Source organism: Agelaius tricolor, unplaced genomic scaffold (assembly GCF_023055355.1).
Source record: "Agelaius tricolor isolate 1412-34295 unplaced genomic scaffold, bAgeTri1.0.p SCAF_4, whole genome shotgun sequence".
In the NCBI taxonomy this organism is placed as follows: Eukaryota; Metazoa; Chordata; class Aves; order Passeriformes; family Icteridae; genus Agelaius; species Agelaius tricolor.
In genome coordinates this window covers 17,611,503-17,628,365 of record NW_027269264.1, presented here as the reverse complement: position 1 = coordinate 17,628,365, position 16,863 = coordinate 17,611,503, and the positions used below count along the sequence as shown (strand labels likewise).

Below are 16,863 nucleotides of genomic sequence, written 5' to 3'. Positions count from 1 at the left end.
GTCAGTACTTTAATTTCCATGCTACATTTCTTGTAGCACAAAGCTTTTCCTATATGCATTGACTTCCTCACAATACTCACAGGACAGGCTGAAGACAATTTTCCACCCATCCATACTTTACTTCACATCACCCTCCTTTACTTTCCTGTATGGCAAGCTTCCTGATTAACTTTTCTTCTGACATAATTGCCCATGATATTAAGGACAACATGGACTGCAACTAACCTTAACTCAGATGTTATACAGACTAGCTCCAAGTCTTCAGCCACTCCCATTTTAGTTCAGTCCAATATGAAACCACAATGGATATTAAAATTCACCATAATTACACCAGGAACACTAAATTTCGAAAATTTTGAAAACTTTTTTTTTTTTTTTTTAAATCCTGAACTGATGCATAAACATATTTTGTCACTTATTAGAAAGGAAGCAAATAGGAAGGGAACTCACTCATGTCAAACAGATCCTTTCCTGGGCTGCTTGCTTGAGCATCCTCTGCTGTTCCACTGAAGGCACTTTCAGCATCTGCCTGAAGTGCCAATAGATCTTCCCTATTTATATGCTGGGTGTTTACATATATTGGCAGCTCTCCAGTTGGTGCTACTTCTGATTTCTCTTCTGACATACTACAAATATCCAGAGATCCTAGAAAAGTCAAGACTTTTTTTGTGTAATCGACAGAACAGTGTTGACCAATTATCATCACAACACATCACCACAGGTTTAAGATTTCCTGGGAGATATAAAGTCAATAATTGTTGGATCTAGTAGAAAAAGTGTAAATTAATGGATTCAGAACTGTGTTTCAGTGAGGGTATGGTGGGGCTATTTCCCAGAAGGAAAGGAAATCTTTGAAAATAAAGATTGCAAATTTCAAAAATTATATTCTTTTGGGGAGTCATGAGAGAGGGAGAAGGTATAAAATCCTCAAATGTGTACAGATTAACAATAGGGAATATATTCTGGCCTTTGAACGAAAGTGTCCCTAGAAACACAGTAAATTATTACATAAAGCTGGATGGGGTGAAATCTTTATACGTGTTTTGAAATTACTTGAAATTCAAAGACAACAAAGGGAACATTATACACTATTTGCTATTTGTTGAGTAGAGAAAATTGCTTCACATTTTGAATTAAACTTTTCATTTTAGGCTTTTCATTTAAAAATTCTATTTTGCATACCCTAGTGGGTCACATTTTCAGAACAGATCATGCAGGAGACATGGGTTTTAAGATATAGAAAGTTAGAAAGCTGAAAGTCTGGGTAATTCTATTCATTAACTGCTCTACTGAAGAAAATATTTCATGAAGGTCTGCATTTAATAATTTATCCAGAGGTAATTATCAAATGCTTTTCACTGGCATCAACACTAAAACTCAGACAAAGGGAACCTATCAACCAAGTTCTGTTTTTTGCCTTAAGGCTTTGAGGCACCAGAGTTTCACATGCTTTGCCCTTCAAGACCACCTGCAGTATTACAGCTAAAAGTAGCAAAACTCACCTTGTTTAACAGGCCCATGATGCCATTCTTCACTGAATTTTTCTCCTAAGTGATGGCTCTGATAATAAATTTGCTCTCCTCCCATTCCTGATGCAGACTAGAATGGACACATGTGCAAGGAATTTTTAAATTGCCTTTAAAATGCTCAGACACATTACAAGTGGCTCTGTCAATTTCTTTGGACGTATTTTGTGTACCCTCACTCTTCCTTTCCAATTCATCGTAATTTCAGAATATATATATATCTCAAATACATTTGTTTAAGAGTAAGATATTACCAGTGACCTTCAGGTGTTCTTCCCTGGTTTCTGCTTTTAGTTACCCCCTATGATACCAAATGATGCATAATTTCTTTGGTTTGCACTCAGGTAGTGAGTCAACCTGTAACTGAGAAAAGTGTTCCACAGAAACACATGTGGGACCAGAAGACAGCCCCAACACCATAAACTGAAAGATTCACGTTGGTACCAGGGGATGAGGGGACTTGGGGACTGAGGGGAGCATGTTGGCTACAGACAGGACCCCTCTGGATTTAAGCAAAGTCATGCTGGATCTGAAAACACCTCTTAGGGGTCTACATTCATACTGCAGTCAAACTTTCAACAGGAGTGCTGGTAGAAATATTCAAGCTGACCTTAGTTCAACATGAGGTGGAAATCCAACCTAGGAACTTGGCTGAATACTGATCACTCCCAAGTCATTAACATAATGAACTGTTAGTAATGGCTGCACTAGATTGTTTAAATGATTCTGCATTAAATCATTCCCACTTAATGTGCACTATTTGATACTCTCTGAAGCAGACATGGTTTCTGCAAATGTAGTAGCCCCCAGTGGATTTCTGTTCCTTGAACCCAGTTAATCTTTTAATACCATGAGGATCTCATCTCCTTTAATTTGTTCTGAACCTGCCTAATGTGTTGCCCCCTCAATCTGCAATGGCCATTCAGATGGAAACTGGCCACACAGGAAGGGCTGTGAATTACAGACAGTCCCAAGGTATCCACTATAAAACACATGTCTTTTAAAAATTTTGGATCAATCAGCAGGAGAGTAGAAATGAAATTATACTGACGTGAGCTGTGTCTGCAGCAGTGAGAAGCCTTGTTTTGAGCCTGGCATCAAGGAATCCGCCAGGGGGAGGTATTTTATTTGGGATGTTGTTGTAATAGGGATGCTCTGTTGCCTCGTTATCTTCCTCTGTCCATGGGTCCTCAAAACTCTGCGTCCTAAAAGAAAGAGAGTGCTTTCTTTTGCTTCTTACTTGTAAAGCACTTACAGACACTTTCATCAGGTTAAGACTGCCTGTCAGGGGATCACTACTGCATATCGTAGGGACACTTCAGCTACCATTCTAAGTCAGGAAGCAATGATGGATCATGTGTCAAATCTTCTCTGTTTAGACAAACTGACATAAACCTCCTTTGCAATGTACCAAATTCTTTATGCTGAGAAGAGTGTGTTTGAACTTGGCTTTAAAGACCATGATAAACTGCATTAACAAACAACTTTATCTAATCTTAAAATAGCACTTGTAATACTATGACTTGATTGACTCACTAGGCTCTAAATCTTTGTCTTTAGTTATGACTGCTCTATCACCAGTATAATTCTGTAAGAACCTCACAAAGTCAAGAGATGTGAATATAGCATGCTTCCAGATTAGGATAGCAGCATTGTATATTCCCAATTTAACCAGTTTTGCTTTGATATAAGAAATTACAGAGGGTAAAAGTTTACTAGGGTTTCTAGTAATGTTAGTACATAGCAATCCACGTCTCTAAAGAAAACAAAATGCTATATCCCAGCCTTTTGAACATACACAAGAAGAGTTTGTATCCTCCAGGTATCAATGCAGTCAAACCTCCCTGCAATACATCACATTCCTAGAAACATCACCCTAATATGAGAAATACTAGAACAACATTAGTCATTTTGGAATCCCAGCAGTCTGACCTACTCCATCTAAACTGACACAGCTGCTGTGTGGAAATGAGGAAATGGCAGAAACAACAACAATTCTTGGCCATCCATCTCTGCCTACTAACTACAGCACAAAACACATGATCATTTCAACATCATTGTGAAATCCATATTTAGCCTATCTTAAACTGACTGTACTTCTTCCATGTTCATTAGGTAAACATTGTTACACTGTTTCATTAATACAGCAGAAATAATTTTTAAGTATTCAAGTCCTGTCTGTGCCCAGCAGCATTGTCCACATTTTATCAAGCAAATTGAAAGCTAAAGAAGGTCCTTTAGCTGTCTTCTGCGATTGCACTCACCTATCAGATAAAGTAGGTGTCTTAGAGGGGCATTGCAAGTACTGCTTAAATCGAAGCTCGAATGCTTGCCCTATGGTGCTGATGACATCCTGGGCCAGGCCATCACAGCATTCCAGTATATGACAAGCTAAATTAAAAAGATTGACACATGCAAATCACTGTTTATGTCATGGTGGGATGCAATGACCTATGACAAAACACCTACACTGTCAAGGTTAGTTGCTCTATTAGTGATGTGCACATTTCAATAAACCACAATTCTGATACAGTGAATTTCAGGCAATAACAACTTTTTAAAGGTTACATAAAATTGGACTGATGTTTAACTGCAATAGACAAGGTCCCTAATCTGTTCTGCTATTTTAACAAGCCCACAAACAGAAAAAACCTCATAAAATTTCACTTGTTATTACCTGAATGCAATAGATTGTGTAAGAATTCTAAGCTTCAAATTGAAATTACACAAATATTAATAGATGGTAATAACAATAAAAGCTTTTTTTTTGTTTTCCTCAGTTTAATTACTTCACTTTTATGTCTTATCACCCCAAGTTCACAAGCTGCTCTCTTTTTCCAAATTACAGTCTGAGGGAGGAGCAGTGTCCGCAGATACTTCCTAGATAATGAGCCCTGATCTTATTCCAGGAATACAGAGGTTAGAGCCTTTTCCTGTTTGTTTGCATGGAGACACTCCCAGCAAACTGCAGGGCTGCTGAGGAGTGCAGAGCCAGCAACCTGATTAGCTCCAGAACTTCCCCATGTGCAACTTCTCTGAACCCACTGTGGCAGTAAAGGGGGAGGATAGTATCACAAACTCTCTTCCTATAAAGACTGAGAAGCCTTTATCAGCTGTCTGAGCAGATATATCTGTCCTGGTTTTAAATCAGAGAATGGCTTGGAGGTCTCATCATTTGTGAAAACGTAAAGAGGTGAACTTGTGGAGTTCCTGCAATTCAACACTGCGGGAACATAGATGGGTGCTAAGAGGTGGAAGCTAAAGATCTCAATGAACAACATCTCAGTGATATCCAGAGAAGCCAAGGTGAGTTAATTTTCCATATTCAGAATTGGACAAACATATTGCCTACTGGCTAGAGCCTGGACTGGATTTCAAACTGGTTCTTTTCCAAGTCCTGCCGCAGGAAAGTGGGTTCTTGCTCAAAGCTACCGATTTGTTCATCCCTGACTGCTTTAATAACCTGAATATAGGCTCCTCAGTTGAAAAACTGCATTTTAGTACATGCCCAGTGTCCATCTCAATGGAACCAAGTGCATTGGATGCCAGTGTCCTACAAATAAGGGTTGGTCGTGACATTTAGCTGAAGTAATACAGGGAGACTAAGTAGGTGTAGATATTCGTTTTTCAGAGGCTGAAATATTGGATAGACTTCTGGAGAGGCAAGAAAAAGGGCCAAGAAACCTGCAGTTGCTCGTATGGAATGTCTGCTGTCTCTTCCTCAGCAGCAGCAGCAGCAGCAGCAGCAGCAGCAGCAGCAGCAGCAGCAGCAGCAGCAGCAGCAGCACCTCATTCAGCATGAGATGGCACCAGTGACAGTGCCAAGCATATGCAGTGGTGTTCTCTTCTCACCTTAGAGCATCTACTGTGCCAGCCATCAAGCTGAAATGCCTTGTCCAGGGAAAATGCCCCTGGCTACATGTTGAAAGTGGATTCAGCAGAAAAAAACAGGACCTCCATGTGTCCAAAGACAGAGGCAGACATCCCTGACTAGCAGTGAGACATTTGTTTTTTTATGACCTCTGCAACACTGCTATTGGCATTGAACAATCAGCCCCCGTGGAAGGTGCACATTTATCTCTGGAAAAGGGGTCCAAAAGTAGTTAGGCCAAACAAAGCTAAAATGTTTGCACTCCATAACTAGAGTGCAAATTTAAGGAGGCGATATTGCTCACTGCTAAACCTTTCTGGAGCAGAAATGAAGCATGAGTCATTAAGTAGTTTCAGTAGGTGACATAATGAGTAACCTGTTTCCTTGGATACGTGAATGGACTTTCAGCAGGTAGGAGATACGCTTCTTGTAAAAGGATGAGAAGGTTTGGCTCACACAGAGATGATTTCTTGTGAATGTTACAGCAGAAAATAGACAGCCTTGAGCTTGCTAGATCCAGAATGCAAAGCACGAAGATAGCTTTTCCATCCTTGTGAAGAAATGAGTCTAATATGCAAGCTATACTACAGCATTGGCGATAGGGTACCATCAGTAACAGCAGCAGTAACATTTTCACCAGACACAAAGGTAAAGACAAATCCCCTTTTAAAGTAATTTGCAGACAACACAAAGAATGACAGAATGGCAAGTGATGGTAAAAGAGGGCAATTCAGATCCCTTGGTAAATTAGACCCTTTTAAAGAATGTGTTTTAATACAGGTGACATACAAAGTCACTGATGTGCAAAGCACTGATGTATACAGACAAGTGGGGAAAAGCACCCATAGGAAAGCCATAATGCTGAAGGCTTAAAGATCACAGCATGAAAGAATTTCACATGAGGTAACAGTGCTTCACTGCAGCAAAAAAAAGGGCTTAGAAGGAACCAGCTGATGAAGAGGACAAAAGGAAGAAAAAATAGGAAGGTGCATTCTGTGCTTTAGTGACAGCCCCTGTTATGCAGCTAACATATACCTTTTTAAAAGAGCTGCAGGAAAATGAATGAAGGAGGTACAGAAATTATCTGAAGGATCGAGGATGTGCACTGCAGCTGGAATGCTACACAGTCAATCTTTTTATAAAGAAAACTAAGAAATTACTTGACCTGAATAAACGAAAGGAAGACAACAATATCAGGTGCTCAGATGATGTCTCAGTTTAGGATAGCCTAGCTCAATAAGGAACAGTCACAGGAAGCTAAGGATTTAAGATAGAAGGAACACAGTACAGGAAGACCATAGTGCAGGAGGAACATGACAGAAGACAGAGCACAGGGCTCCTCCAAACCCTACAGAGAAAATATTTGGTCTACAGTGCTAGTCCCTACACTGACTGGGATCTCTCAGAACAGCTAAATCAGGCTTGGATTTAGAGGAAAGCTACTGCTAAAGCAGGTGGGCTGGAGAGCAGCTCTGCACCATGCATTCCATAGTCTGACATTGGAGCCTCTCCAACAGGATATTGTAATGGAACAAGCTTTGCAAAGAACTGGACTATTCCTTTCCTCCAATTCTGTTTAAGTTCTCTAGGTATTTCACTTACGTTCAGCATATTAGTATGCTTAGGGCAGGTATTATTTATGAGCCAATACCCTCAAGTCTGGACATCTCTGCACATGGACACAGCAGATTCTACAGGTATCATTAAAGATGACTACATAAGGAAGCTACTGGGTCAGTTGTGCTGATGGTAAGGTGGACAGTTGAGGATTTGCAGGATTAGCATTTTGGAGTTAAAGTGTCTGAATTCTCCAGAAAGAAGAAGTACCTCCTGTTGGAAGTACTTAACATCTTTTCTTTTTTTTGGAGATAGTCCATTCTTCTCTCTCTATGATCTATGAATAGTAAAACAGATTCTCAGGTACATTACAAAATGCTTTGTAGGTTGCATTAAGACCTAGTGAACACAATCAACAAGCAGGGCCCTGTCCATGACTGATTGCTACTAAAGCAATACAATCTTGAATAAAACTTTACTGAGAAAGAGAATTACAGCAAGCTGGCTGTAAAGCTAGTTATTTGATAAAGAATCTGATTCTGCCAGGAAGACTTAGGCATGTACTGGGAAGACCTAACAGATACAGCTGCCTCATCAGATGACTTAATCAGAAGACTGCTCAGCTCTTGCACAGTGATTGGGTGTAGGTAAGACTTGGCTGTTGCCTAGAAGCTAACACAGCCAAGTAAGGCAAGTGTTTGATTTCAGAGATGAAGAGAATCAAAGTGTTATTTGTATGTTATTTGTAATCTGTATGAACTAGAGGCAAGACCTATTTATTCCAAGCTTGAGAAACAAACTGCTGCTTCTTATTGCTACACAATCTTTCCATGGCTCTGTCAAAGGCCATCCTTTGATTGGGCTACATTCCACATTCATGTTTTTCAGGAGGGGAAGGGGTGTTATCTGACTTAAAGCATGAATAACTAGTGTTTCTCAAAGGAAATACAGACATCAAATAGATATTTATAACTTACCTCTACGATTAACAGGATCCTTAGCTACATATGCAATATAGTCTGAAGTATCCTGTCAAAAAATTAAGATATCTACAATGAATGCAAAAGCATATTTGCACTGATTACAGCAAAAGATCACAGTCCAGAGTATGTACAGTCCTTTGTGCAGAGCCCCAAATGAATATTTTGCTCTATAGATGCATACTACTTAAATCCCATATAAAAGTTTATGGGTTTTGGTACTCATTTCCTTTTACTGCTTTCTTTTTTACAGAATGTGATCCAATCCAGCAGAATTTTAAAAATCTCTTCTATCAATCAAACAAACTCAGTAGGATTTGGCCCAGGCCTCATTTAGGAGGGAATAGAATTACAAGTCCTTATCTTCAAACTACCCAGCGATTTTGGTTCATAACATGAATAATCATCTGGTTCTGTGGGAGTAACAGCTCTGGTCCTCAGAAATACTGAGCAATGGCATTAATTCATGTGTGACAAGCAGGTGTTTACTTTACTGACTACAGTGCCATATGGCACAGAGGTGCTCAGCCAGTGCTTGGCTCTGACAGGCAGTATCCCTGCACGCCCTCTCCCAGCCCTTAGGCTGCTCCCTGCCACACCTGTTGCCACATGCCTGGTGGATTTTCTGGCAAGAGCACACAGACATCTTCTTGTGGAATTTTTTTCTTCCTCTCCTGACACTCCTATGGTCCTATGCACAAATGGTGCAGACTTCTACTATTATGCAGATTAAACAGAAAGGCCTGGGTTTCCAGGAAGCACTTAGGCCTGCTGATATATCTGAAAAATGCCATGTTGCCTTGATGCAATCAGGAAGTCCTGGTTAAATCTGGTATTTCCTGACTATGCCTGGCTAGTCAGGCAGGCTAAACCCAAGGGATATACAGGATACATTACAGCTGACTGTGTACCCAAAGCCTTTTCAGGTGACTGATCCAAAATCATTGCCAATTATGACAAGATCTAACATCATAATAAACATCAATCTTCAATTAAAAGATAGACATCTTCAGCACAGCTTTTTCTAGTGCAAGCACAAAACCACCACCAGCCACCCAAAACAAATCACTGTACTGAATGTCTACATAATTTCCTTCCTAAGGAGGGAGCAAGGGAAAGGATGAAGCACAGTCATGGGCTCTGGTGACAGATGTGTAACCACGTCAGTTAATGCATCGTTGGAAGGCACTCAGACACAGCAGCAGCGAGGCTGGTCTGTTAAAAAAGCACAGCTCTACCATTTTGTCTCGTAATTTCTTATACATCCTGTGGCACAGTGTCTGGGCAGCGACCACAGTGGAAATAAGGATGCATATCAACAAGTAAGGGGAAAACAAAGGTGACTATGTCTATAGTAGCAAATAATACAGAACCCTTGTCTCACTGTACTAGTTTCTCACATGCCCTGAAACTCTCTGAGGGACCAGCACATGCTTGGCATCAATCCCAAGAGACCACTATGAGGGAAGAGAGTGAATGTGTGGGTGCAAATTGCGCTGTGTTATTTATTTCAGGGCCAGAAAGACTAGAAAATGGGCCACAGATCAATTTATTTACTACTTCAGGCATAGCTAATGGATACATTTATGCCTGAGTAAATCACAGATCTATCTCATAGCTAGTGTGGGTGTGACAGTCTGAAAACACCTACTGCTTATTTCATTTAAAGCTCTGAGATTCAAGCTGACTGTGACAAACCATTAAGGACCTAAGGTAGGCACATTTCAGTGTGGCTAAGTTAGAAGACCCTCATCCAAAAACTATACAGGACTTGGCAGATGCAGGAAAGTGATCCTTGACATTCAAGAACTGAAAACAAGTATGAATGAGCTATAATTTTCAGCCTGAAGACATTACATTGCAGTGTTAAAATTTGGAAGTATTGCTGAAATTGAAAAACTACTGCCTTCAGGGACCTCTGAGAGACCTGCCTTATTAGACTTTATGGCATCCTCCACTCCAAAATTTCAGCAGATATCTCCAAAAAACAGATGTCTTCTCTGGCAGCCTGGAAACAGCCACCTGAAATTACTGTGGAGAAAAATTGTTTAGAGTATCATAGGAGGGGCTGAATAGAGCTAAAGTGGATTGAGAGCACAGCCTTGGAAGTGAAATAAAATGGTTCTGAAATGGCACGTAAAAGGATTTGGTACAGAGGTTTTTAAGCTCCCATATTCTGACACAGCCAGAAACTGACTCATTGCAAAGGGAAATATTGCAGAAGAATATATTCAAGCCATTCTCCAGGACTGTGGAACACTTCTCCACGGGTTATATTTTGAATAATATAATTAATGGTAAGGGAGTGGGAGGAAGGTGGTAGAGCTAACTGCTATGACAAATGGGAGGCAGATATCCAGAGCAGAAAGGTTGACAGGGTAGAGAAGTGGTAGTCTCACCTCCTAGTAAACCAAACTCCAAAATAACTTCAAAATAAGGGAATCACTCCCTGAAGAAACATGGGCACATATCTAGTTTCCTAGGTCACCATGGCCTTTCTCCAACCTGTTTAAAAGTCATATAAGGAGATACATTTATGGTCTGGAGGCCAGCTGTGCTTGGGAGACGCAGTTTGGTGGTGGCAGTCCACTACCAAGTAGAAATCATTAAGGGCTGATGAAAGTTATGTCTAGATGGCTCTCTGATGAGTAAATAAATCTGTGAGCTAAATCACATCCTTGCATTTTGTCATCTTTGACATGCACTCAGGACAAAGGAACTAGCTGCTTTTTGCACAAACTTTTGAGTTAAAGTTGTTCCTTACTAGACCAGAGATAAGCTTGTAAAAAACATTAGATACTCATACCTATTTTCTTCATCCCAACACCAGAATGAATTCATGCAGTAGTCTTATTGGGAACACAAATTCATAATTTCACTGTACCTTGTAGGCTCCCTTGCACCATGCAATTTTATTTCTCTGGTAGCTCACTGACTCAGTAGTGAGATTTTTATCTCTTTAAAACATTTGGAAGAGCTTGTTTACTCCAAATCCAGAACTCTACTGCTGTTCCTCTCCTCTTTCCTGGTAAATCATTTAATCAGTGGGCAGTGTGAAATGGTGTTTCCAGGACCTAGCATTTGGGATGGCAGATGGGTAGCAAAGAATCTTCTTATGGAGGCAGGGAACTGTGCTAATCACTCCTCTGCCCACTTCAGGAATTGTTCATTTACAGCATCCATTGCAATCTGTTGTGTTTCCAAGCTGCTGTTGATCCATTTTTTGTTCCTCAAATTATTGTGATATTGTGTTCTTTTCCCTTCTGCAATTGTACTGAGCTCAGTGAAGCTACACTAAGACTAGAATTTGTCTTTATGCTTTCTGACAAAAACACAATGAACAGAGAAAGCACCAAGCACCTTCACCTTAACTGAGTTAACTGAGAGAATTAACTCACAAAGCAGGCTAGAAATTGCCTTACTTGTAGTACATGACTGATATATGACAGATAGTCACATGATGGAGAAAAAGGTACTCATTCAATTAATCTAAGTTTAAAAGCTTTCAAACCTCTTAGGTAAGAGCTCTGTCACTAATTTATATTTTCCCCATTGCTTCCTGAATGACAAATACTTTTGAAGCTCATTTATTAATATACCTTTGGATGAACAGGTTATAAAAATAAGGAAAAGCACAATAAGCAGGAATCTGCCCTTTGATCCACATTAATAAAATTTGTAGGTGTATCGAAAAGCTTTGCAAAACAGAAGAGAAAGATCTGTGCTTTTCCTGAAAGCCTGCCTTCAACCTGCATGACTGTAGCAAATATACCTGCAGGCAGAATTTAGCACAGTCTCCTCAATTCACACTTGCAGTTGAAAAGAAAATAAAAAAGAAAGAAAAGCACACATTACTACAAATACTATAAATATAGCTGCAACATATTCTACTACTGTAAAAAGTGCAAGATAAATAACAGGATAAAAATCCATACAATGCCATATAACTATTCTACATTACTCTGAAAAACAAAGCCCTGCTTATCAGTTACTGTATGAATGCTTACAGCCCCTTGATAGTTTTTGTTACAGTCATCCAAAGGGGGGGATGCATGAACGCTTGTCAGCCATTCCCCTCAAACAGAGCTTGATCGCAACAATCAAGAAAAATTTATGAAAGAAGAAACAGGAGTTGAGTTGTGGTCGTATTTTTCTTTTAGTAAGATGTGCTTTAAATTTTGTCACACGGCCCTCGTAAAGCAGTTTCTGTGTGGGAGAAGGCTTTACAGAAATGCTTACCGGATCACCTCCAGACGCAAAGGAGATGGATTGCATATGGTGATTTGCTATGATCTGTATGGATCAGAAAGAATAAGTGTGAGTCAGATGGGTTTCTTACAGTTTGCAATTCTGATTTCAGTTTTTTGCTTGTATGCTGGTGAAAATCCAAAATCAAGATCAAAATTACCTACAGGGACTTCAAAGAGCAGCATGATAATATAAACAAACTTAAGGATAAATGTTTCTGTTCCGGTGTTCTTTAAAATATATCAGGATACTGCAAGATTGCTAAATGTACTCAGAACTCTAGTAAATCATACAGACCTGTCGGAAAGTGTCTTTGGAGAAATTTTAATCTGCTAAAACTCACTTTCTTTATTACAGATAATGATGAATGAAACAAAAGGTCCTATTCATCAAACCATTTTTCTGCTGATGCCACTCTGGTGAAATCAATGAAACCATGCCAACTCTACACCAGCTAAGATTCCTAACATTGCATCCAATACCTACTGTGTCATTTTATGTTTCAAACATCAACATGTTTACAATATGCAAACAGAATTTTGAATCTAGCTGCAGTGTAGTATTGTGGACAAATTCACAGGCACACTCCAGGGTATTTGAAATTCAAATTGCTTATGTACAATTTGAATTAATATGATATTTCTCTGGGAAAAGACAATTTGTCCTGAACCTCTAATAAAAGCAGAACATCTCTGCTATTCTGAGAATCAATGTACAAAATCTTTTAATAATGAAATAATGTAACAACCAAGAAAGAAAAGGTCATTTGAAAGAAATTTTCACTTGATATTTGAGTCACAGAAGCCACGCCAAGGGATTCATCTGGGATGGGACAGGCTGCTGTTAAGTGCCTCAGAGCATCTGACAATAAGAATTAAGATCTTGGTTCTTCACTTTGGAGAGGGAGCCACACACAACAAACCATTCTGGAAAAAACAAAATAGGGTAGAAAACTATTCTCTGTGCTGTTTTCCCTAACCTGCTTCTTAAAGACATGAACTATCAACTGCCTTCCTTGGAAAGAAAAAAATCTGACAGAACTTTCTCTGAATCTTGCTGCTTCACTAAGTCAGAGAGAGGTGACTACTATTTGTAGTGTTTCTTTCATGTAAAGAGCACTTCATTTTCAATAGCCCTGCTTGTCCCACAACATCCTCCAAAGATGTGGTTAGTTTTTAAGAGTACACTTGTAAATTAGTGTTCTGCTACTCAGCAGCGAGGATTTCCTTCTCTTAAAGAAGTAAAAATTGGATATATAGTACATAGAATATATATAGAATGTAGATTATCCCAACAATAGAACTAAAGTAGTGAAGTTCTGTTACACAATTTCATATTATCATTATCTTGACAAGTGCAAATAACCTAATCTTCTATTTTAGCATGTAAAAAAAATTACTTCAGACTGTTGCTAAACTAATTTTTTCCAAATTTTAAGGAAGCTGAAAAGTGCTTGAAAACATTAGTTCAAGTCAGGCATTTTTTTGAATGCCACAGCTAATTTAGTTTGAAGTTGGGGTATTCCCCACCTCATCTCTACCAATATCAAAATACTGAAAAGAGATACAGCAAACTATCAATGCCTTGCATTGCTTAAAATAAAGCAATTCACTAATGTTGGCATACAGCTCAGAAACCTTTTAATCTACGCCAACCTTCATTTAAAAGAAATAAGCAAAACAAAATCATGTTCCACTCATCCCTGCTCAATATGTTCACAGAACTGTTGTGCAGGGGTACATGGAGTTGCTTTCCTTCTACCAAAAGGGCCAACAACCCTGGCTTGTCTTTTCTTTCCTTTCAGATCTGCTAGGAAAAAGGCACTATTACAGAAGTTTGCAGCTATCCTCCTGTATGGAGCCTCAAAGGGCAAAGCTGCTGGGCCATGCTTATCTGCAAAGCAAATCCTTGGCATAAACAAGAAAAAGGGGAGGCCACAGCCAGATCAGTGATCTCTGAGAAACCAGACATTTCTCAGGCCTGCAGCACCCAGAAGTGTCTACCTCAAAAAGAATGATATAAAAGGAAGATGAACAGTTTTGTCAATTCAGAGAAAAGGCAAAACATGTAGGGGATGACTCTTTGAAATAAATGAGTTTAACTACATTTCTGTCCTAGCATTGGCTGAAGACAGCTGACTTTCAGTGTTTGGCACTTCCTTGGTGGAGCTAATTAACATCACGTTCTTATGCTTCTGAGGGGAGTAATTGTCCTTATGAGAAGCACTGCTGTTCATATTCCATAGTAAGGCTACAGACTACTGCAGCCAGTCACGCCCCTGCTCCCCCAGTCTCGATGCTCACTGCAGAGGATTGTGATGTTTTCTAAATAAGGATAAGAATGAAGATATACGAATGAAAACATAGTAATGAACAGCAAGCTTTTTAATAAATGGTATATATATTCTTTCTTACTTTTTAACCCTGAGGCCCCAAAGGCATCAGTAGGAATTTTACTTCTTTTCTCTCTGTATCTGGGCAGAAAGTTGCATGCCCTAATGCAATATGTGGCTCACAGCAAATAGCACAGCAGTGGCTACGCATGTCTGTCTGCTTCCTTTTCATATATACCCTGAGCAAGGATTTTTCTCATCTCATACATCATTCACAAACCACTGCAGTGATTCCCCAAATTCTGTCTGTACCTTCAGCACAGTGAAGAAGAAGAAATGAGCTACTTTAAAAAGGCTGCCTTGTCTCTCTAAAAGACTGGCCTTTCACTGCACTGCAAAATCCCTGAGGCTGTATTTTTGGCAGCACCTCAGGAACAGTTTGCCCTTTAGGACTCTAAATGAGAAGAAAACAACAAAATTGGGGACATACATTCAGTATTTTAGTTGTTGCTCCAAGCATACCCCTTTTATGACTCTGAAAGTTTGTAATTTTATTCAATAAGAACTCCCACAACCAGATAATGGTATTTCACATCACAGGTCTTTTAATATCAAAACCCATCTACCTGAAACATGGCAAGAAGAAAATAATTTATCAAAACTGTGTTGAATAGTGAAATAAGCTGACTTCCACTATGATTATATTTTGAGTTCATTCATTTTATGACATTATTGAGGAATAATTTTGAGCAACTGAGTACTTGGCAGACAGCAAATAATTGTGCAGCAGGCTGTTCATCAAAAGCCTCACAAGTTAATACAGAAGTTACACTCACCTGTTTTGTATCTGGATTCATTAGATTTAAGCTGCTGGTGGAGATATTCAACATTATGCTCATTCCTGCAAACTGAAGATTGCTCTTTCCCAAGATGCTAGAAAGGACTTTGCTTGGTGGCTGTGAGGAGGGGGGGAAAAAGCAGATTTTTGTTCTCTGATTTTTTTTTTTGAATGACCTTCATTGTATGCAGGGTTAGTGGTGACCTTAAAGGCTTCTAAAAAATTTATGACTTTTCAAAGATCATTAATTTGCAACAGCTGTTTTCCTCTGGAAATTATTTCTCATTTATACCACTACTACTACTACTACTACTACTACTACTACTACAACTACTACTACTAATAAAAATAACAATAATAAATAATAATAATAGTGATACTAGCCAAACAGTTCTTCATATACTCTTCACCAAAAAGAAAAAATAGCGGTTTTGTGAGACAGCACTAGTGTCATCATCACCAAGGGACCAAGTAAGCAGACTAAGATGAATGCCTTCAGTCAGTATCTTAAAACAAAAATGTGCTTGTTCTATAAAAATATATTCAACTCTTGAAATTTACTGTTTGCTCTACATCTACTGACTGTTCTACCCCCTTGTGACATGGAAAGTGGGACTCCAGTGATAGCGATGGAAGGCTCACAAAATTACTTCAGAGTATTATGGACTGGATAACCTCTAAAGGTCCCTTCCAACCTCAAACCATTCTATGACTTTGCTTGTAGACTTAAGAGTAGGTTAAAGCCAGATATAGACAAATAAAACCTCTTTGTGCTGGGGTAAAATACGCATCTAAACATTATCAGAGAATAAGTCTATGAATGTAAATACAGGGGATGAAATAGTATTGATAACTTTTATAGGCATTTCACCAGCTCTTCGGAGGTATTGCAGCAATAGAAATTATGCTGTCAAATCAAAATTCATAAATTTCTCACCTTTGACAGCTATGGGGGACCACATAGCTGCGTGAGAGCAGTCACATTCAAGTAACCACAGCCTGTAAAAAACAAGGCTGCCCAGCAGTCACAGACCAAGCCCTTTAACTTGCTCTATTTGCAGTGGTGAATATTCGTGCTGGTCATTAGTATATAAACACAAAATGACTGGAGACAGTGCTCTTCTGCCACTATGTTTGCACTTGTTCTGAGCTGCCTGCAAGCATAGATGGTATTGTTCCTAGCAGTCTGGACACACTTGAGCTTCTGCAGTCCTGAAAGTTTACATGCATTTAATTTAATCATCTTTCCCTTCTGTTTAAGTGATTAAAAATACACTACGTACGTACTGCTCCTATGTAATATGTGCTTCACTATTTCAACCCTTTCATGTTACAGAGCTAGTGCTTCATTAAGTTCTCTTTTGAACAAACTCTTTTTGAGTATCTCTGTATCTCCTCTTTCCTTAATCCTTCATGATTTCCGAGTCATGCCTAAGGATTACAACCCATAGTGCAGGTAAAGTGTGAAAATTTGGCTTCAGGAAGTACATGTCACCTTAACCAAATTGATA

General features: G+C 39.2%; 1 protein-coding gene across 6 annotated transcripts in view; it reads right to left on the bottom strand.

The window, feature by feature from the left end:
• Positions 1-16,863, bottom strand: part of SHC3 (SHC adaptor protein 3) — a 59,639-nt gene that overhangs the window by 10,958 nt on the left and 31,818 nt on the right. For all 6 annotated transcript variants that reach the window (XM_071424774.1, XM_071424773.1, XM_071424776.1 and 3 more), the window contains 7 exons: positions 15,351-15,470; positions 12,174-12,227; positions 7,932-7,983; positions 3,791-3,917; positions 2,578-2,731; positions 1,503-1,599; positions 451-645 (listed from right to left, as the gene is read on the bottom strand). In XM_071424774.1, the coding sequence (XP_071280875.1) occupies positions 451-645; positions 1,503-1,599; positions 2,578-2,731; positions 3,791-3,917; positions 7,932-7,983; positions 12,174-12,227; positions 15,351-15,470 (799 nt within the window). The remainder of the gene's footprint in view (positions 1-450; positions 646-1,502; positions 1,600-2,577; positions 2,732-3,790; positions 3,918-7,931; positions 7,984-12,173; positions 12,228-15,350; positions 15,471-16,863) is intronic.